At 35.1% G+C, this 21975-nt stretch overlaps 4 protein-coding genes across 4 annotated transcripts; 2 read left to right on the top strand and 2 right to left on the bottom strand.

Annotated features, from left to right (window-relative positions):
• Window positions 1–5067: 5067 nt before the first annotated feature.
• LOC133863338 (zinc finger BED domain-containing protein RICESLEEPER 2-like) lies at window positions 5068–7014 on the bottom strand. The gene is made up of 3 exons (XM_062299281.1): window positions 5622–7014; window positions 5271–5468; window positions 5068–5159 (listed from the first exon to the last, which is right to left on the bottom strand). The coding sequence occupies exons 1-3, from the start codon at window positions 7012–7014 to the stop codon at window positions 5068–5070; spliced, it is 1683 nt and encodes a 560-aa protein (XP_062155265.1).
• Window positions 7015–7596: 582 nt separating this feature from the next.
• On the top strand, window positions 7597–8410 carry LOC133863337 (E3 ubiquitin-protein ligase SINAT2-like). Its single transcript, XM_062299280.1, has 2 exons — window positions 7597–7605; window positions 8090–8410. The coding sequence occupies exons 1-2, from the start codon at window positions 7597–7599 to the stop codon at window positions 8408–8410; spliced, it is 330 nt and encodes a 109-aa protein (XP_062155264.1).
• A 4207-nt stretch (window positions 8411–12617) lies between these two features.
• LOC133864122 (4-hydroxy-tetrahydrodipicolinate synthase, chloroplastic) lies at window positions 12618–15049 on the top strand. Its single transcript, XM_062300347.1, has 3 exons — window positions 12618–13060; window positions 13354–13434; window positions 14008–15049. Exons 1-3 carry the CDS (start codon window positions 12996–12998, stop codon window positions 14933–14935), a joined length of 1074 nt encoding a protein of 357 aa, XP_062156331.1. The 5' UTR covers window positions 12618–12995; the 3' UTR covers window positions 14936–15049.
• Window positions 15050–19879: 4830 nt separating this feature from the next.
• Window positions 19880–21428, bottom strand: LOC133864291 (protein LITTLE ZIPPER 2-like). The gene is made up of 2 exons (XM_062300574.1): window positions 20711–21428; window positions 19880–20616 (listed from the first exon to the last, which is right to left on the bottom strand). The coding sequence occupies exons 1-2, from the start codon at window positions 20812–20814 to the stop codon at window positions 20382–20384; spliced, it is 339 nt and encodes a 112-aa protein (XP_062156558.1). The 5' UTR covers window positions 20815–21428; the 3' UTR covers window positions 19880–20381.
• Window positions 21429–21975: the final 547 nt, after the last annotated feature.

Below are 21975 nucleotides of genomic sequence, written 5' to 3'. Positions count from 1 at the left end.
AATGATTTATGCACATTAACTTGTGATATATTTAACCTCTCTTGGCATTTTTACCAAGTATATAGAACTTGTGTAAGTAATGTAAGGGAGTTAAATTTAATCTAATTTTTTTTAGTGTGTTGCAGTTTCCATATTTTATTTGAGAGCAGATTTAAGGTAATGAATACTTTTTTATTTAATGATTTATGCACATTAATTTGTGTTATTTAACCTCTCTTGACATTTTTACCAAGTACATAAAACTTGTGTAACTAATGCAAGGGAGTTAAAATTAACTAATTTTTTTTTTAGTGTGTTACAACAGGTTTTATCGGAGAGCACACAAAAGAATTAAACATTATTATTATACCTATCAAATTACAGTTCTAATTGTAATTTCTTATATTTATGTTTGTATTTGTTTTAAGTGTAATTTTATTTTATTTTTGTAGTTGAAAATTTGTAATTCATAATTGTAATTTCTTATATTTCTAATTGTAATTGTTTGAAAGTAATTTTATTTTATTTCTTTAGTTGTTAATTGTATTGATTTTAGTCTTTCTAGATTAATTGGCAATTGCTCAATGCAAAATGCTGGATTTCTGATAGTGCAATTTGACCATTTGAAATTTCGTGATTTTATTTTATTTATGTTAAAGTGAATAATTTTCAATTATGAAATGAGCCGAGCTCGGGCCGAGTACTCGAGCTCGAAATCGACTAAAATTGTCGAGTTCGAGCTCGAGCTCGGACACCATATTTTTTAAACGAGCCGGTCTCGCACAACATTTCCAAGCTCGTGTCGAGCTCGAGCTCGAGCTCGAGCTTCACTATTCATTAAACGAGCCGATCCCGGACAGGCAATACCCGCTCAGGATCGGCTCGTTTACAGCCCTACATGGAGTGATTCGTAATTTAGACCAACTACAGGGATCAGTGGTGCAATTATCAAAAAAAAAAAAAAAAAAAAGATTGAAGCCCTAAAAAAGAGATTAATGTCTCATTTATGGTAAACGACCATTTTGAAAAAAAAAAAAAAAAAAAAAAAAAAACCAATTATGATGTATTATCGCCAATGCCCAATAGACATCTCTTCTATTTATATGATTGTTAGTTTTCTGTGCGTTGAAGTTGTATAATCTCCAACTCACTCATAAACACAAGTCTAAATCAAGAAGATTAAGTGTTAACATTGATAAAATTATGTCTTAGATTGACAATGTCAATTAAGTAAATTAGTCATATTATCAATTGAAAAAGAAAATGTTGGAAAACTATAATATTAAAAAACTTAATTGGTATTTTTGCATCCCAAAAAGTGAAAAAAAATGATTTTTAAATAAAATTTAAAATACATGTTATTTAATTAATATTTAAATATTTTAAAAATATCTCGTTTAAATTTAATCCCGTACAAAAAAAAAAAAATGATTTTATCAACTATGCATGACACCTAACAATTTGAGTAGCTTCATAGAATCATAGAGTAGGGAGTTGTCGGACATACTTGTCCAAGCCTCTCCTCCGGACAAGTGGGGTTACCCGCAATAATGGATCTTACAGCCTTCCTTTTTAATAGATCTCCCTAAATTGCTAGCAATTCAAGCATTCCAAGCATAGAAGATCGGGATCCTCCATGAAGAGATACACAACATATTCATAAATATACAAAAAGGTACATGAATCCAATCTTAAAAGGTTCACTTAGGTAATGAACAAACCACAAGGATTAGTAAATGCATACATCATTGAACTGGGCTTTGTTTGATAGTATATTTGTTTTCCTTTTTAAAAAAAAAATAAATAAAAACATTTATAAATAACCTAAAATACAAAACATTCAAATTTACATTTACCTTATCGACCCATTGTAAAAAAGCAAGCATTATTAAGGGTGCGTTTGTGATTGCTATTTCGTAGGCAATAAGTGCGATTTTAAACAAAATCGTAGAACATAAATTGTTTGGGAACTGTGTTTTTAAAAATTGCGATTTAAAAACGGAGAAAATCTGCTTTTTCAAATCGCAGATAAGATGGTACTTTTTTGAAAACTCAGAATTTTAAAAGTTAATTTGCGATTTTAAATGCTAAACTGCAATTTTATCAAGGAAAATGTTAGATTTACAACACCAATACAACAACTGTACAACAATCCCTCACATGAGGGTGGGTCCCACATACTGGAGTCCACCCTCATGTGAGGGGTTGTTGTGCAGTTGTTGTATTGGTGTTGTACAAGAATCAAATCCCTTTTATTAAACGCTTAATTGCGTTTTAAAAAATTACTTTTTTTAATCACATATTTTAAAATCGTAATTTTAAATTACATTTTTTAAATTGTAAATCTAAACGAACCATAAATGAAGCCAAAATATGCATTACTGAAAAGCTTCTGTTTAAATACAGAAGTTTGGCATTTATGATTAGATGGCGCCAAAAGCAACTTTGTTTTTAATGCAAAAGCACGCATGGCACGGGAAAGGGCAAAAAGTGGCTAAAGATTAGGGAACGCACACAAAATTACAATTACAAATCCTCGAAGGCGCCAAGAAGGGATTTGGCTTCATATTCCGACTTAATTTACGAGAACAACCTTAACATACAACTTTTTTTTTCGAAAGGAGACTGTAATTTCATTAAACAACCTTAACATACTACTAATTTACTATCTGTATCCAATCTCCATGCACATCCCCCCAAGAATAATGGGTTTTGCCATCCCAAATTACCAAGAGGAATGATTGGTTGTGTTGTGTACCACTCTAACGACATGAAATAGGTCTCACGTGAGATTTATGTGTATCTATCTCATGTCTCTAAGACCTTGCACAATAGTTACACAACTGTTGTGCAAGAGTCATTTTCCAATTACCAAAGTGCCCAAGTGACCCGCTTTCAACACTAATGTTGGAAAAGTAAGCGACAACAAGGGACCATTATTAGATGGAAATATAGAATGCCCTTTTATTTTAGGACTTGTGTGACCAACTAAGCTCTTTTAGACACGTTTTTAAGATCCAGTCTTATTGGCGGAGTTTGGCAAATGACTTGTCATGTCTGTGAGTTGTTATTTTTTAGAATTAGTAAAAAGTGGTAGATATGATATAATGTAAAAAGTTTTGTATAGAAAAAGTGAAGAAAAAAAAAATTGTATTTTAGTGGATTTTTTTATTTGAATAGTAATAAAAAAAAAAGTATTGATGTGATATAAAAAGTGAAAAAAATATGAATGTTCTAATGTTAATTGTTATTGAAAAATATGAAGAAGTACATAAATAGAAGAAAAACATTATTCTGACATGACAAGCCACTTGCCAAACAAACCACTATTTTTGTTATTTTTATGTAAATGTACTTGCTAAGGATATCGTGTAATAACCCCGACTCCCTTTCGAGGGTAAAATAGTCTCTTATTACCTATGAGAATGGATAACTAGACGGAAATAATAAACGCCTGATTTTTACGTATGAAAATTTATTTTATTCCTTGTTGTTAAATAACCGTTTCTATATTTTATTAAAACACCTGCTGTTAAATTTAATAAATTTATATCAATTTAAGTTCCACTTTTATATTTTATATTTATATTAAAATATGAGGACCAAATTTTATATTAAAAATATTATATATCTGATTTATTATTATTAAAATACATGTTTTAGTATATAAAACCCTAGCAGCCAAAGATTGAAACCCTACTCCTATAAATAAATCTTTTAGCCGTCACTCTCTCCTCTCATCACAAAAAAAAAAAAAAAAAAATTGTTTTCAAGCCTTCTATCCCTCACGTTGTACGTACAAGAATTTTCAGTTTCCTTCGCTTCTATTTGTAGATACTTTTTCATTTTTCTTTGTTTTTCTTGTCTTCTCTTTTATTGATTAGTCGTAGGGATGAAAAGCCGGTTACGGTTACCGGTTTTTGGACAAAACCGGCAACCATAACCGGCTGGGCGGTTAGTAAAAATTGCTAACCACCTCCGCCAACCGCCTAGGCGGTTGGTGGTTGGCTGTTTTCAAATAACCGCCAACCCGTAACCGGGAACCGGTTTTTCTTTTCTTTTTTTTCTTTTTTTTTTTTTTGGTTCTTTTGTTTTCTTTTTTAGCTATTGGACCTGTTTTGTATTGAACCTTTTTTTTTTTACTAGTTTTCTATTATGCAATTTGTTAAATTAGGCTATTGTTTAAAATACAAAATTACAAATTTGCAAGCAATTATGCGTTTACATAAAATCAAAAATTCAAAACACAAGTGAACACATCATATTCAAAACATAAGTCAACTATCACACCTCTTAGACCCCTACATTCACAATATCAAAAAATCAAACCATATTCAAATAGTTCATAGTCCACACACCCACACTCACAATATGGTTTGATTCACAACATCAAAAAATCAAACCATATTCAAATAATCCATAGTCCATAGTCTACAAGTCCACTCATCCACACTCACAATATTGTTTGATTCACAACATCAAAAAATCAAACCATATTCAAATAATCCATAGTCCATAGTCTACAAGTCCACTCACCCACACTCACAACATTGTTTGATTCACAACATCAAAAAAAAACCATATCCAAATAGTCCATAAGTCCACACACCCACACCCATCAATTATCAAACCATATCCATAGTCCATAAGTCCACACTCAAGAGCAAAACTATCTTGTGGAAATAACAACACGACTCCTATTCAGTCTTCTAGCAAAATCCTGTGGAGATAACAACAATAAATATTATAAACTTAAAAAATTGACAAACTAAGCAATTGCATTGTAATATAAATATAATGACAAGTCAAAAAATGATAACCTTCCTCTAGGAATAAGATGTGTCAGTCGTCATTGAATGAGAATGTTGATTCTTAGGCCCATCTACAATAGAAAAAGTTTGAGTTAAATAAATAAATAATGAAAAGTAAATGAAATGAATTTATAAATAACTAATTCATAAAAATTTACCAGGTTCATCATAGCTTTCCATAAAGTCCTGAAACACTTCCTCATAGATCATTGGGCGGTTCTTTAACCAGTCTTGTGTGCAAATCAAGGCCTCAACGGTAAGCAGAGACAATGAACTCCTAAAAGGTATCCAATACACGTCCTCCGTTGCTAAAGGCAGACTCAGAGGCAACGGTGGAAATAGGGATGGCCAATACATCACGAGCTATGGCTGCGAGAATAGGATATTTTAGTGTATTAACCTTCCACCAATTTAAGATGTCAAAATCTATAATATTTGCTTCACACCCATCCAACAAATATTGATCCACCTTCGACCTACATTCCAAGTCATTCTCTGCGACAAGGTGTTGAGAAAACATATTCCTATATTGTATCTCTTTATCTTCATCACCACAAATAGGATTGACATCTACTCTTCTTGTATCTTCAACAATGTTAGATGACTCCCCTACTCCCCTCCCATGAAACTTATTGTATTGCTCAATTAAACGATTCAGGAGGTCTCTCACTTTTGCCGCTATTTAATCCGCCCACATAGGCCCATTACATTTTTTCAACCAAAACACCAATGCATTTATCTTGTTGCGTGGATCAAGAACAAAACCAACATACAACATTAAATTGATCATATCCATAGTCCCCCAATACTTTTCATATTTTTGTTTCATACTAAAACTCACAGAACTCAAGACCTGATCTTCACTGAGACAACCATCATTTAAAGAATTTTGAATAATACAAAGTTGCAAAAAATATGAATTGGAGGTGACATGAGTTGAACCAGAGAACTTCAATGTAGCTTCATAAAAAGTTTGCAAAAATGTCGCAAATGCCCTAGCATTTTCCCAATCAATAGGTTGAGGAACAACAAAATAATTATGCTCATTTTCGCCCAATAGGTCAAAAGCTCTTTGGTACTTCTCAGCAGTGGTCAACATCAAATATGAAGAGTTCCATCTAGTTGGAATATCTAAACACACCATGTTTTTACATTTAATTTTTTCCCGCTCTATACAATCTTTAAACTTTGACATCCTCTCCGGTGAAGACCTCACATATCTCACTGCGTTCCTTATATTAGTAACACAGTCACCTAAGTCTTTCAAGCCTTCATGCACAACAAAGTTTAAAATATGAGCGGCACAACGCATGTGAAGAAAATCTCCTCCTAAAATAGTATGACTCTTGTTCTTTATCCTCTTTCTCATATACTCAATCCCCACATCATTGGCTGAGGCATTATCGACTGTAATAGTGAACACACTATCAATCCCCCACTGGGTCAATGCACTCTCTATCATTCTTCCAATAGTTTCACCCCTATGATTGAGAATTTGGTTAAACTTAAGAATTTTTGTATGAATCGTCCAATCAGAGTCTATGAAGCTAGCGGTAACACACATGTAGTTTATATTTTGCAGGGATGTCCATGTATCGGTAGTGATGCATACCCTTTTACCGCTCAAAAAAGTCCTCAACCTAAGCTTTTCTTCTTCATACAGTTTCAAACAATCTTTTTGTAAAGTGATACGACATGGCACTTTGAACCTAGGTTCAATTCCATTTATCAATTCCTTAAACCCATCACTCTCCACATGCCTAAAAGGCAGCTCACTTTTGATGAAATACCGAACAATCAAATTTCTTATATTGTTTGAATCATACTTCATGAATCCAATTTGGTTACCACTACCACCTTCTACCGGTTTCTTGAATGACATTTGCAACATTGTTTGGTTTTTGGGTAGTGTTGAATCTTTTGATTTCTTAAGTGGAGAGTCTGGGCAATTATAGGTAAGGTGGTGCATCATGGCTGAAGTGCCCTTCCTCTTATAATGACACCCTATTAACCTATTGCAATAGTTGCACATAGCTTTAGGGTTTTCCTTATCGATCGGTTCCACTTTTTTAAAGTGACTCCACACAATGGATTGATTCACAGGTGGTTTGTTACATTGTGACTGTTGGGAAGGTGTGGGGCTTTCAACAATTGCAGTGGAAGGTGTTTCAGAATTGTCATCTACCATAATAGGGGTGGTTGCATCACTCAAAGTGTCTATCATCTGTTATTAGATAAACAATAAAATTTATTTAATAACCAAAGGAAAGATGAATCACTCAATCACACCTAAAAAAAAGTAAATCTCATCTCAAATAAAAAGCTAAAAAATATAAATCTTCGTTGATCTAATTACAAAATGATTTCTTCATGCAACAAGCATCTCATAGATAAAAGAAGCCATGTCTTGTGAGTTGGGTTTAAAAGAACCCATCAAAAAATAAAAATAAAAATAAAAACAGTTTTTTTTATCTCAACATTTATTTAAATTAAGCTTATAAATATATTGAAAATGAATGATGTGAATTGTGAAGAGCTTATAAATCAAGTATATTATATATATATGTAAAATCCGATCGAAGAAGCTTAAAGTTGAAGAATACGTATGACAACAAGTGACTAAATGACTAATCATGACAAAAGTACTTAAATCAAGTTGATTGGTACTTTAGCAATTCAAACAATAAACACATATTGTTAACTGTAAGTATTTTATGCTATGATCCTTTTTGTTTTTTGTTATTTAATAGTGCTATGATCCTAATATCTAGCTAGCTGGGCTGAATCTTGGATGGGTCGGAAGTATATGGACATGGTATATTCTATCTTATCCCATATTTCTTGTTAGGGACTATTTTTAGGATAGCAAACTTTGGTTATTCTTTCCGATCCAAATGTAGTAAGATTAAGGCTTTTAGTTGAGTTTAAGATTTGCTGATTTTTTAGCACATACTGGTGGTGTTAGGGATTAGCTGACTTGGTCTAATAAGTCTAAAAAAGGGTTCAAACGAAATTGGTAAAGTGGTTCCTAATTTCTTCCTATGGTGTTTGGGAACTGGCTACATTTTTGTTGGTGGGTTCATGTGCTTTTTGTACAGGCTGTTTGAAAAACTTGCTTCATGCTCCTGAAGGAATTGCTTTACTTTTGTCATTTTAACCAAATTTCAGTAGTAGCAATTAGTTGTATGAGAAATCCTTCCCTAGTTTCACTTTTATATGCCAACTTCATATTATGTACAATTTTTGTTTGTTATGCAAATTGAATTCCCAATACAATTTTGATTTACATTTATGTGCAGGTGTTCAACTGTTTCGGAAGACAATTTTGTTTGCATTTTGAGGCTTTCCAGCTTGGTATGGCACCAGTCTACATGGCCTTCTTACGATTCATGGGTGATGATAATGAGGCAAAGAAATTCAGCTATAGTTTGGAAGTTGGTGCAAATGGTCGTAAGCTCATATGGCAAGGAATTCCAAGGAGCATCCGTGACAGTCATAAGAAAGTTCGTGATAGTCAGGATGGACTCATTATTCAAAGGAATATGGCTCTCTACTTTTCTGGTGGGGATAGGCAAGAGCTGAAGTTGAGGGTTACTGGCCGTATATGGAAAGAAGAATAAGAAATGAAAAGATGATAGGTGTTTAGGTGGATTGTATAGTAAGTATATGGGGTTGCTTCATGTGGCAATGAGTGAAGCTTTAATTATCTTGATTAGGGTTTCCCTTTGTGTTTAAATGAGGTTTATGTAGTTGGGGTGAAGGGCATTTTGCAAACTAATATGTTAGCTGCCCTGCATTGGGCAAGCTCTGGTTGAAAAACAGTGTACATTTGATTGTTTTGGATATTCTTGTTGGCCAGAAATGTATATTTGTTGATCTGAACTTTCTATAAACACAAACATCAAATACCAAACTATAACATAGACCCATGAGTTTTCGAACCAAAACGTTAGCCTAGTGGGCAAAACAACCCACATCTAATTAAGCAAAATCACAGATCTGAGAGCTATGGCAAGTGAAGGCTAAAAACAACCCACATCTAATTAAGCAAATTCCTGATCACAAATCAAAAAAAAAAAAAAAAAGAAACTAAAATAAATCAAACAAATCAAACAAATAATCATAACAGAAACCCAAAACACAGCCTATTAAGTCTAATGACAAAAGAAGAAATAAAACACTAGCAAAGTCGTAGAGAGGACGGAGAGTAGCGGATAGAGGTCGATGGTGGCGTTGGAGCTTCTGTGCGGAGAGAGAGAGAGAGGCCGGCGAGTGACAGAGTGTTGCGAGAAGGGAGATTCGGAGAGATTGAGGGCTGAGGAGTGAGGCGGCGCAGTGAGAGTAGGGAGTCGGGACTTAGGGTTTGCTTAATGCTTAACGCGTGATAGTGTGAAACTCAGCCTATTAGACTGAATTGAAACGGCGCCGTTTCGGTGTTAAACACCAAAACGGCGCCGTTTTATATATAAATTTTTTTAAAATATATATATATATAATAAGAAAGCCGGTTACCGGTTTTTAGGCGGTTTTAACGGTTATCCGATTAACGGTTAGGAACGGTTAGCGGTTAACGGGCGGTTATTTTCACCCCTAATTAGTCGTAGCCTTTGTATGAATTTGGTTCTCTTCTTTTCTTTTCTTCTATGCCGACGTCACAAACATACCCTGCTTATTGTGTTTTCTTTTCTTTTTCTTTCACTGCTGAATTTCCGTGGCACACGTGACTGATCCGCACTATTCCTTTTCTTTCCGCAATACTTCTTTTCTTGTCCTTGAGCCATTCTTTACAGCAAGTTTGGCTGATTATATATATATATATATATATATATATATATATATATATATATATATATATATATATATATATATATATTTGTTTTCTTCTTTTCTCTCTTATAGCCGTAAAGATAGGAGGAATAGTCTTCATTGATTTTTTTCTCCTTGGTTCTATCGGACAGCATGGTCTTCCCATTCTTCACTTTTATTTATTTTATTTTTTTTAACAGCATACAGGTCTCCTACTTGTTTAATTTTCTTTCTTTGTCCAAGATTTTATGCTCCTTTCCTGTTCTTCTCTTTTGGACATATATATTTGATAATTCCTATTAATTAATTAATTTATTTTGTTCTCTTAAATCTTTTCCACAAAGAAGCAAAACTGTTTTAGTTCGATCAATTGTTTCAAACCTTCTTGTAAATTTCTTAAAAAGAAATCATTGATCATTTTTATAAACCATTTTTTATTAAGGGTATAGTTCGTAATATCGGAATTTATTAAACTTTATTATTATAAAAGAAAATATTTCTGGTGACAAATACCTTTATTAAGTCGTATTTCTAATACCAATAAAATAAAACGTGTTGTTACCTATTTAATGATTTAAATATTATTCGAGTAATTAATGTTTTTAAACATATCTAGGTTATCTATTCTCAATAGGCTAGCAAGACGAACCGTAGTAGTGTCTAGATATTTTCTAGCGACGAGTATGTAGTATTAATTTGTTGGAATCTGTATTCAGGTGATTAGCTAGCTGTCAAGGAATTTGCTTTAGTTGCATCCGGAGAGGTAAGGGATCCTCTACCCCTTTTCAAATTGTTTTATGTTATATTACTTTATCCTTTTTTTTAAAACATATTTACAATTAATTGTTCTTGTTCTATATTTCAAATTATATTGATGCATGAAGGACTATTTTGAAAATAGTTTTGAGATGAAAATTTGTCGGTATAAATGTTAATCTTGAAATCACTGTTTTAAAAGAAGCTTTGTTTATAAAGGATTTTTTAGTTATTTGTAAATTGTGTAGTTGGTTCCCGATACGAGAAGTTACAGTTTTTTGAAATTAATGAGAAAAGGAGAGTAAAAACCCTCCCACACGTTGCCTCAAGAGTTATCAAAGGAATAAGAATAATTTGTGAGAATTGAATTTTTATAAATGAGGCATGTGTGTGGAGGAGACTATTATTTTGGCCCCAAAGATATTCACAGAGATTTACAGAGTTTAAGCTCGGTACCGTTGCTTGGATGGAAGCGCAACCGCCCAAAGACTTAGAGAGAGCGGATCCATCCCTATGTCATGCTAAGTGCACTTCAATTAATTAGTTGATGGGGCAGGGCCTGTGGCCACAGTTTACCTGCCTGAGGTCGCATTAGACCGCGCAACCCTAGTACACAGGGCGTAATAGTGTACATGAGCCCTATATATGAGAAGTCTTAATCGTTAACGGATATTTTTATATGTTAAGTAAAATGCCGAATTTTGAATTGTGTTCTAGAAATTTAGATTTCAAGTGTATTTTAATAATTGTTTTAAAGAAAATGAAGTTAACTCAATCGTTTTATGGTTGAGGGTTGTCTTACTGAGCATTTCTTGCTCACCTCTTATTTTTGTTTTGTTTTCAAGTTATGAACAGAGAGACCTAGGCGGCCGGGATGGGATTTAGGCTAGCAGTAGGATATTATTTTTCTGTTACCTTAATAAGTGCACTTGCACAATAAATTTAGTTTTTTTTTAGATTTTCAATTATTGAATCAAACATAATTGTTCATTTCCAAATAACTGTTTCCGCATTTATTAAAGCTCTGAGTTTTAAAATCTTTATTATTTTTGTTATTAAATTCAGCATATTAGCTAGGTTGTTGGTAGACCTTACGAATCTTTACAGTTTAGTGTATGAAAATGGACGAACCTAATCCTTAGCGGTTTGGAGGCGTTGCATATCGAGTCTTATTATTATCTTAATTAATTTGATTTTCAAGATTTAGTCTATTGGCGTTACATGAGCAGATGGTCAATACCAATGAAGGAGCCATTAGGATCGAATTTGACCAAAATTTGGCCTAGTCATGATCCAAACGTTTTATCTAAATTTCTGATTAGAATCTACCACTCGAGTTATCTCTGTCTGTTAATGTATTATCTATGTTCTACCCAATTATAGTCTATCACTTTAGTTTTGGTTTGAAAAAGTATTTTGATGAGACGTAAAAATAAAAAAATGCTTTTGTATTTTTAGAAGTGTTTGAATTTGAGTTGTTTCTTTATATTTTTGTTTTTAATAAAAAAATAAAGACAAGAAATAATTTTTCAAACAAATAGAGCCTTAATTCTTTGAGAGTTGGGATGACATGACAGTAAAAATCAACCATTAAATTTTTTTAATAAGTGTTGATTTAAAGGTTGATTTTCATTACCACATCATCAAGTTTTATAATAGTCTATTCGGGGCGGAGCCACCATTGACTTGGGCCCCATATTTTCCTTAAAAAAAAAATTAAAATGAAAATTTTATGCCTAAGATTTTTATTTTTTTAGTTTTGTCCTCCTATATATATATATATATATTTTTTTTTTTTTCAATTTTGCCTTCTCAAATCTCAAATGCTGGTGCCGCCCTTGAATCTACTAAATGACACTACTCAATAATCATAACAAAATCATTTGGTAAAACTAGCTCTTTGTAATGAGTAATGCTATTTAGCAGATTGTTATATAATTGTCATATAAATTGATAATGTGATAATAAAAATATGTTATTATACAAAAAATAAAATTAATAATCAATTTTTACTATCACATTATCTCAATTACACGACAATACAATACAATTGTATATCGGTTTATTAAATAGCGATACTCAGCTCAAATTTGGGTCATATCCAAGGATCACAACATTAAAGGTCCGCCAAGCAGACCTTGGACAGGTTGGGTTCCCATCGAGAAGCCCACCATACGAGCCATACCACTCCGACCATTTTTTAAATTAAAAAACTGAAATCTAAAGGATAAAGGAACAGAAGTAGAAAAAAGCAGTGACCACGTGAAGTTTGTAACACGCGTCATAGCCCGGCTCAGTATAAACAAAACAAAACCCTAAAGGACACAGGGTACTCTTTCTCTAGCGCAGCCTCCATTGCCCTCTCCGCTCGAGCCAACATCCACCACTCATTCTCCACAATCCAACGTACATGGCCCGCCTCGCCAACCTCCTCACTTCCCTTAACCAAACACCCTTCGCCACGATCCTCACCCCCTGCATTTCCAACAACATTATCGCCCTTCCGATTCACTGAAAATCTCACTTCTGCCCCTCCCCCCGTACTCGCTTTTTGCATCCAGTCCCGCGTCTTTCGAACCTTTATTTGGGTCGGATCGACCTGGTAATCGGATCCGGGCTTGCTCGCTGTCTGTAGGCGAAGAAATGGCTACGTTGAAGAGCTATAGCTTGTGTTCTCCGCGTCCCAACTATGGGGATAACTATAAGAGGTTAATCTGATTAATTTAATCAATTGTTCTGCTCTGTTTGTTTGTTAATTAATAAACTAAAAATCGTTTTGTTATGTATTTGTTCATTTATTTTATCTGGTGCGAGGTTTTAAATATTAATTAAATAAACCGGAGCCCTTTCCTTTTTGTGTTAGTTATTTATCTATGGATTGATGTCTTGATGATCTCTCCCAGTACGAGGTTTCTTTTGCCTTGCTTATGCTTGATGCTACTAACACAAACTCTGTTTTGGTTTGTTTGCTAATGTCGTTTCCTCTGTTGGTATGAGGTAGGAATGCGAAGTGGAGGTCTCCGCGAGCTGCTGTAATACCTAATTTCCATCTTCCAATGCGCAGTTTAGAATCTAAAAATAGGTAAATTATCAAGCTATATATCCTGTATCGTTGCATTTTCATATCAAAATATTTGGGTTGTGCTATTTGTAATGCCTTATGTACTTAATCTTTTGCAACGTGTGGGTATGTGCCCATATAATGCACTAAAGAGTTTGACAGGAAACAGCTCTGCCTTTTTGATTGCGTTTTCAAAGAAAAGCTTATAGAACATTTCCATAACATCAAAGATTTATTTATTTATTTTATTTTTTATTTGAGAAGAAAGCTTGAATTATATGCATTTATTGTTTGAATAGAACTGCGTCATCATATGAAATGTATCTATATGTGTATAAAAATATCCAGCATTTGACTGATGAGTGTTGCAAATCATCAGTGTGCATTTGTGCTGCTCCATGTGTGTATGGTTATGTGTTAATAAATCTAACCTTGTCAGCAAATAGAATGATGATAAATTTTAATTTCTTTTCACAGTAATAGTTGTTGTATTGTAGCTGTGGGGTATTAAAAATTGAAGATGATAAATATATACTTCTCTTTTTGAGAGAATTGGTCCAATAGAATGTAGTTATTCTCTTCCTATGTTTGCAGGACATCAGCAGAGAGTATAAAGTCTCTTAAATTGATAACTGCAATCAAAACTCCATACCTACCTGATGGTAGATTCGATCTAGAAGCATATGATGACTTGGTGAACATGCAGATTGTCGATGGTGTTGAAGGTGTTATTGTCGGTGGCACAACTGGTGAAGGGCAATTGATGAGCTGGGATGAACATATAATGCTTATTGGCCACACGGTTAACTGTTTTGGTGGATCTATCAAGGTAATTGGAAACACTGGAAGCAATTCCACAAGGGAAGCAATTCATGCCACTGAACAGGGTTTTGCTGTTGGAATGCATGCTGCGCTTCACATTAATCCTTACTATGGCAAAACCTCCTTGGAGGGCATGGTTTCTCACTTCGAAAGTGTTCTATCCATGGGCCCTACGATCATATACAATGTGCCTTCACGGACCGGCCAAGATATTCCCCCACGTGTGATTCACACTATAGCTGGGAGTGCTAACTTTGCCGGTGTGAAGGAGTGTACTGGAAATGATCGGGTTGAACAGTATACAGAGAATGGTATAGTGGTGTGGAGTGGCAATGATGATGAGTGCCATGATGCTAGATGGAGCCATGGGGCAACTGGGGTGATATCTGTTGCTAGCAACTTGGTTCCAGGTTTAATGCGGGAACTCATCTTTGGAGGAAAGAACCCTTCACTGAATGCGAAGCTCATGCCTCTGATTAAGTGGCTTTTTCATGAGCCTAATCCCATTGGCTTAAACACGGCTCTCGCTCAACTTGGAGTTGTAAGGCCGGTTTTCAGGCTCCCATATGTACCTCTTTCTCTGGCAAAGAGGGTAGAATTTGTGAATCTGGTGAACGAAATTGGCCGGGAGAATTTTGTTGGAGAAAAAGTTGTTAAGGTTCTCAACAGCGAGGACTTTATCTTGATTGACCGGTACTAGTCTGTTTTCCTTGTTCTAGATTCTTGGTTTGGGTTTTGAAGTACTAGTTTTTGTCTTTTGGATCTTTTTACCCATTATAAAATCATAAATAAAGTTAATATGATGCATTTAGCAGGTTTTACTTCTTATGGCAGTAAATCTGTAGTATTTAGTCATAGATATGAGTATTATTTCCTTTTGCGGCACTGAGTCTGTTGATTTGGTTGTTGCTGCTTCCCATGATAGTGCTCATTATCATTAACTTTACCTAAAGAGGGAAGCTTAGTTATTAACTCAATTGTCTCTGCTTTACGTGTCCTAATCGATTGGGACAACTATCCATTTCAATTGAGAGAAATAGAATCCTATTTCACTGGACTGCAGTGAGATAAGATAGGATCATAGGAACAAAGGATTAATTAAATGGTGGTCTTTGGATTTTCAGAGCTTTGTGGGTTGATGTCTCCAGGTACGTGCATGTGTGCTTATCTATGTTTCTACTTTCTTGTGCAGTTGGTCCCTCTCATAACTAATATTCTGTTATTTAACTATTTCTATAATTGATAATTGATAACGAATAAACATTATCTTACGTTGTGTAATTAATAATTCTTATACTTTATATTTATTAATTTTTAAATATGTTATAGGACTAATAAATATAATTTAGTTGAGAGTTTTACTTGTACTAATAGATATTTGGTTCCGTTTGTCTCGGCGTAAAATATTTATAAAAAATGTTTTTCGTATTTTTCGATGTTTGGTGTGACCAAAAATAATATTTTTGGTTTGGCCAAAAATCTTTTTTAGTTTCAAAAAATGATTTACATTTTCAAATTTCGTAATTCATTTTATGAGTTTGATTTTTTCATTCTCAAGCCGTTGGATCATCATTGGACCATCTAGACAGACCCGGGCCGTTGTTGGGTCACTACCAAACCACTGCAAACTGTTTTTGAGCCACTCTCGGGTTACAGCTGGACCATCACTGAGCCACCATTGGATCATCGTCAAGCCACTCTCAGACCACCATTGAGTCACCCTTGGACCACCCCCAAGCTACCTTAGATCATCAGCGAGTCACCCCCGGACCACCATCGAGTTACCTTGGACCACAATCGAGCCATCTTGGACCATCATCGAGCTACTATGAATCATCACCAATCCACTCCTAGACCACCACTGAGCCACCCTCAAACCTCCGTTGAGCCATCTTGGACTATCACTGAGCCACCTCTGGACTGCCACAAAGCCACCCCTGGATCACTACCGAGCCACCCCAAGATCACCTCTGAGCCACATTAGACCATCATCGAGCCTTGCCTGGACCGCCGTTGAGCCAACCCCTGACCATTGCCAACCTACCCTAGACTATCACTAAGCCACTGCTGAGTCCCCCAAACCACCACTGAGCCACTCTTGGGCAATCATCCAACCACTACTGAGACACCCTTAGACCATCATCGAACTACTACTAAACAATTATTTTATATTAATGTTTGTATACTGTGAATACAAATTAATTTTTATAAGTTAATATGATTGAATGAAAGTATAAAAAAATATCTGTGATTTTTCGTACGTGCTAAACGTTGAAAAATATGTTTTTATGGAAAACGTTTTCCGTCAAAACAGACGAAGCATCAATGTGGCACGTAGCATTGCTCTTTTTTTTTTTTTTTTTTCTTTTAGGGTTATAACTTATTCCTTAACGTGGACTTCTATAAACATAAGTAAAGCTCTCAACTAAATTCTCTCTAAACGTACTGGTAAATCTCCCTTATTCTCCTCTAATTTTCCACTATTCCCTTTCCTTTTCTGACTTCGAAGTTAGAGCATTTCCAATCGATGCTTTAAATAGCTCATATTAGCTAAATAAGTCAAAATCCAATTTGTGCTCCAATGAATTACCATTCCTTATTATTCACCAAAATAAGTAAAACAGACCAAACCCACGGCTGACCTTCTCCTTTTTTTTTTTTTTTTTTTTTTTTTTTTTTTTCTAATTAAAGAAAAAAAAATGGGAGTATTTTAGAATTTTTGTCATCCTAAATTAGGATTTAATGAAAAATTTTAACGAATACATGAAATTGCAAAGTTTTGAAAGATGATGACCTGACATTGCAAATTTTAAAGATTGAGGGTAAGATTGCAAAAATAATAAAAAATCAAGGGGTAAGCGAAGTTTTCCTGTATTTTAAAATTTTGAATTAATTGATGTTATAAAGGAATTTAATTGGTTAATAGATTTGATAATGAGTAATGTTTCTACCAACCATGATTGTTAATAATTATAAGAATGTCAAATGCAAATTCATCAATTGAAGAAAGAAAAAGAAATTGTGTCATGTGAAGGTCATCTTGGAGTCGGAATTCTTGCAGAGTGTTTACATGTAGCGGTAGGCAAATTATTCGATTACTGCCCACCACCAAACCGCCTACCGTATGATAAAAAAATCGAAAATAAAAAAAATATTTTTTTTCGAATTATTAGTTGATCGGTAATCGGTGAAAAGATTTTTCCGTCGGATGCCGACCCGACCATTTCTAAACGACGTCGTTTGACTCATTATCAAAACGACACTGTTTTGATAACGAGTAAAACAACGCTGTTTAGATACTCTATATATATTACTTGATTTATTTTCTCCTAAACCTGTTGAACGATTCGTCGATTCTATTTCCCCCAAACCTGCCTTGCCCAGCCGCCCGTCTTTCTCTTTCTCTCTCTCTCTCTCTCTCACCTTAGTCACTCTCATCTGTCATCTCTCTGTCTCTCTCACTCTCGTGTTCAACTCAAAATCAATTGAAATTACTGATCCACTGAATCAAGCCAGGTAACTTGCTAAATTTCTTGTCTAAGTTGTCTTTCAGCATTAGTTTTTTTTTAACAGCCAGAATAATGAGGCATGGTAGTAAGTTTATGATTTATAATTTGTTTACGGTTATTAGAGTTCAACACTATTTAACCCCAATCCTTTAAGATCATAACTTCAGATTCTTAATGACTTCCTAGCTGTGTTGCGTCAATTCTTAAAGATCTAGTCTAATACACATGCCCCAATTACGTACCCAACTTTTTCAATTTATCCGAAAATTTCGAAACTAGGCTTACGCGGAAAAATGCCGGGTAATTACCTGATTTACCGGACTATTTCAGTTGAAAATCGGTAATGGTAAACCCAACACCCAGGTCTATTCACACGGGGCAAAATAGTATGGGCACACTCATTGGTGGTTGTATTCTTGCTGAGGCTCGCTTCATTCTTGATCCTTGGCCCAAATTTTTTTTTTTTTTTAATTGATTAAGGAAAAGGTTACATAGGGGAATCTTTACCACTTCTCACTTCTGATCCGAAAAGAAAAAGAAGTGACTGAGCCTAAAAATAAAAAGGGGGTGGGCTCCTCACACCAACTAAACCACAACAGACATAACAGCAAATTATAAGCACAAAGTAACAGTAGGCAATGGTTATCATCTATGAGTCCAGAAGAATCACAAATGAGCCGGGCCTCTACAGGGGCCGCACGAAGCGGTTTCAAATGGCAAAAGGGCTCAAAGAGCCCCAACCAGTAAAAACGACAACCACCAAAAGATGGTTGTTGTTTCACAAAGACTGCCAAATGCCGAAGTAGAACAGTTACAGCAAGAAACCCAACAACAAAAGACTCAACAACTAGATCTAACTTAACAAGAACTGAGAGTCTAAAGCCCAAAACAGAAAATAATAACAACAAAACAGACACAAAAATACAGAAAAAAAACACTGCAAAACAATGGAAATTGCCGAGGTGGAGGAGGAACACAGGTAGCGGCGGGGCATGAGCCACACGCGCCAGTGAGGAGGCGGCAGATGGAGACACCAGTGACAATGGCGGAGGTGGAAGACACCAGGGAGCACAGCTGGAACGTGCATGTTGAGCAAAAACTGGCAAAGGAGAGCAGATCTAACTTCAAAAAAGTAGATCTACAAACCTTAACAACTCCGACTAACAGCACAAAGAGGAGAGCAGATGGCCATAATTTGCAGGAAGAAAGCAGGAAACATATCTTCATGAGTTGAAAACCCAGAAGTGGATAGACCTCCGAGAGGAAGCTAGAAGAAACTCTAGCGGGATAATTACCTCAAAAGAGGCAAAAATAAAAGAAAAAGAAAGAAGGATAGAAGATAAAAGGATGCAAAAAGGAGGGAAGGGAAGCTTGGAGCTTCCCTCCCATGGCGGTATAAGGAAGGGCTTATTCAGGAGGCCAGGAGAGAGAACGGAGAGTTTGAGTTAAAAGAGAAACTATCCTTGGCCCAATTTAACATGGTGAATTCTTCCTTTAGGTGACTCATGAAAACTTGGGTTCTGGATTGTGTATAGTATTCATTAGGAGTGACAACTTGTGTTTGTGTGATGAAATTGGGTCGAGGCACGAGTATAAAATTATATTAAGTTAAATAGGTTAGACCCCTCAACTCGAACTCGTTAATTTTGTGTTAGTTTTGTATTTGGTTCACGGGTTCTGTAAAAACTTAATTTCCAACCCTTATAGTGCATGTTGGGTTCAGGTCGTGCCGAAGCATGAGTATAATATTACGCAAGTCAAGCCTAACCCGACCAATTTAATTAAACGAATAAGACCCCTTAACTTTAATTCGTTAATTTCGTATTAGGTTCGCGGATCATGTCAAAAATTGCAAGTCCTAATAAGAGCTCGTCCGTACATCAATTTCTATATATAATTTATAATTACATGTCCAGACACACTAAAGCTGCAATATGTTTCTATTTTCTTTGCAATCCGTTTTAAGTTTAATAGCCCTTTATTGGAGGCCATGGAAATGCTCATTCAACATAAAAATTAAGCTATTCATTGGGGCTACGAGATTTTACGGGTTTTCCTTAAACAGGCTACTTTTTAGGCAATTGTCCAACTTTGAGAAAGTGAAGAGTATACAAGCAATGCTAACCAGAACACAATTTCATGTGCTTGATGATCTTCAAGACTTCAAATTAATTGTAGATTTTTTTTTTTTTGCTACTGTAGAAATGTTATTCATTATATTAATGTCGAGCCAAAACAGGATTTCTTATCTGCTAATTAATCCATCATTCAATGCATGCTTTCTCTCTCTCTCTAAAAGCTCAATAGCACAAGATTTTATGGAACCACTGCATGCATAGTGGTAGTATTCTACACCATATTCCCTGTAATAATACCCATAAAAAAAATACACAAAGTGGAATCATTCTGCATTATCATGCTCATAATAAAAGGCTAATAAACCCATTTCCTATTATTCTTTCCCACCCTAATTATTTAAAGAAACTTAATATACCCCAAAGAAAACCAAAAAAAAGAAAGAAAAAAAGGAGATATATATAGAGAAGTTGAGACTCCCCCCTAAAGATCAAAGAACTGATCGAGGCTAGCTCAGGCTCCTATTCCTTCCTATTCTTTTTGTTTCTGCATATATTCATATCAGCGATTGATGTCGCTGTTGGTCTTGAGAGAGCTTTTTTTAATTTGGAGCTGAAATAACAGGGCCTGGTTCTCTTGGTGAAGAAGCAGAGCCTTCTTTTTCAGCTTCTCGTTCTCTTCTATGATGCTCCGGTTCTCCATGTACAATTTCAAGTTCTTGAGTTCCATCTCTGCCTTCATGATCACCACCCTCGCCCTTTTCTTCTCTTTTGCTTCTTTCAAAAGTCTTTTTCTCCTGCATTAATTAGTTCACACAACTTGTTGTCAGAGAAACAGAGAGAGAGAGAGAGAGAGAGAGAGAATTGGTGGAGGAAGTAAAGATGTGGAACCTGCAAAGCCGGCCAAGTCGAAGGTTCTGTCTCTTTGACGGCCGTGGATGGCAAAAAGCAGAATGCAAGGGACTACGTAGGATGGATGAAGAGTTAAAGCACATCTTTGTTCCTCTATTTTGAGAAAAGACTTGCAATAGAAGAGACCTTGGGTTTCTTTTTAAAGAGATGAATGAATGAAAAGCTTTGAGAAAGAACAAAAAAAAGGTGGCTTTAAAGAGATAGGTTCTTACACTTTAAATAGGAAACTTTGTGAGTGAAGAGCCATATAGCTAGCTAGCTGTGATATTGTGTTTGTATCTTCACATGAGAGAGAGAGAGAGAGAGAGAGAGAGAGAGAGAGAGAGAGAGAGAGAGAGAGAGAGAGAGGCTTTTGATAGCAATGATGGCACAAAGACTCATGATTACAAAGGCCAGCAATAGACGAAGAATATTGGAGAAGAAGAAGAAGATGAATAAAGAGCTAGGGGTTTCATTTCACTCCTTGGCCTTTTGGGTTACTTTCTTTTTCTCTCAGAGACTTAAGGGGGATGTACATTGAGCTGGGGCACACAGAACAGGGGTGCACCCAGTCACTTTTTTGAATTTTAGAAAATTTCCACTTCCGTTTCAAAACCGTTGGGGGTCCTTCCTGTTACGTATACGCCTTGAAATGGAAGGCACATGGTCATGTGGTGTAATCAAATGTATGCCATCATTACTGTGGAAAAACTACTTGGACATTTTCTTCATTCTGCCCGACCTGCACGTACATACTAGCTCTAGGGTTCATATATATAGAGCTAGCTGTTGGACCGTCCGGTAATATGTAATTAGCCACTAATTAAACAATTAATTAAATTTACTGGTGATATGATTGATTTACTAGTAACTATAATGAATAGGCCATATATATATACTCGATCGGGTACATGAAAACTAGGCCGTAAAATTCGCTTGAATTCATAAACGGCATTTCCATCTGTGGTCAAAAAGTTATAATTTGATTCATTATGAAGACCAACTCGATCTTAAACATTTGTTAATGAAAAAGGTGGGTGTTTGAAAATTAAGCAGACACCGCGTTGCCAATAGTCTCCTTTACATACGAGTTTACGTGTTGAAATCTTCTCCAAAAGCTAAGCTTTTTGTGCTTAGCCATCATTTGCATTTATTTTAGAAGATAATGAGGCAAACCAAACTTCCTTTTATTGTTATGCTGCCTAGATTGCCATGCAAATATAATATTAATTAGTTGATTTGTTTAGACACGTAACCACTTATTA

Source organism: Alnus glutinosa, chromosome 3 (genome assembly GCF_958979055.1).
Source record: "Alnus glutinosa chromosome 3, dhAlnGlut1.1, whole genome shotgun sequence".
In the NCBI taxonomy this organism is placed as follows: domain Eukaryota; kingdom Viridiplantae; phylum Streptophyta; class Magnoliopsida; order Fagales; family Betulaceae; genus Alnus; species Alnus glutinosa.
This window is presented reverse-complemented; position numbering and strand designations above follow the sequence as displayed.

Excerpts from the sequence above, each read along its gene's own strand:
- LOC133863338 (XM_062299281.1), bottom strand. The coding sequence starts at position 7,014 with ATGATAGACACTTTGAGTGATGCAACCACCCCTATTATGGTAGATGAC. Across the intron at positions 5,469-5,621 it reads CTTGAGTTCTGTGAGTTTTA|CGGCAAAAGTGAGAGACCTC; the intron begins GTATGAAACAAA and ends CGGATTAAATAG. Across the intron at positions 5,160-5,270 it reads CGCAGAGAATGACTTGGAAT|CCATAGCTCGTGATGTATTG; the intron begins GTAGGTCGAAGG and ends CTATTCTCGCAG.
- LOC133864122 (XM_062300347.1), top strand. The coding sequence starts at position 12,996 with ATGGCTACGTTGAAGAGCTATAGCTTGTGTTCTCCGCGTCCCAACTAT. Across the intron at positions 13,061-13,353 it reads TATGGGGATAACTATAAGAG|GAATGCGAAGTGGAGGTCTC; the intron begins GTTAATCTGATT and ends GGTATGAGGTAG. Across the intron at positions 13,435-14,007 it reads AGTTTAGAATCTAAAAATAG|GACATCAGCAGAGAGTATAA; the intron begins GTAAATTATCAA and ends CTATGTTTGCAG.
- LOC133864291 (XM_062300574.1), bottom strand. The coding sequence starts at position 20,814 with ATGTGCTTTAACTCTTCATCCATCCTACGTAGTCCCTTGCATTCTGCT. Across the intron at positions 20,617-20,710 it reads CGACTTGGCCGGCTTTGCAG|GAGAAAAAGACTTTTGAAAG; the intron begins GTTCCACATCTT and ends TAATTAATGCAG.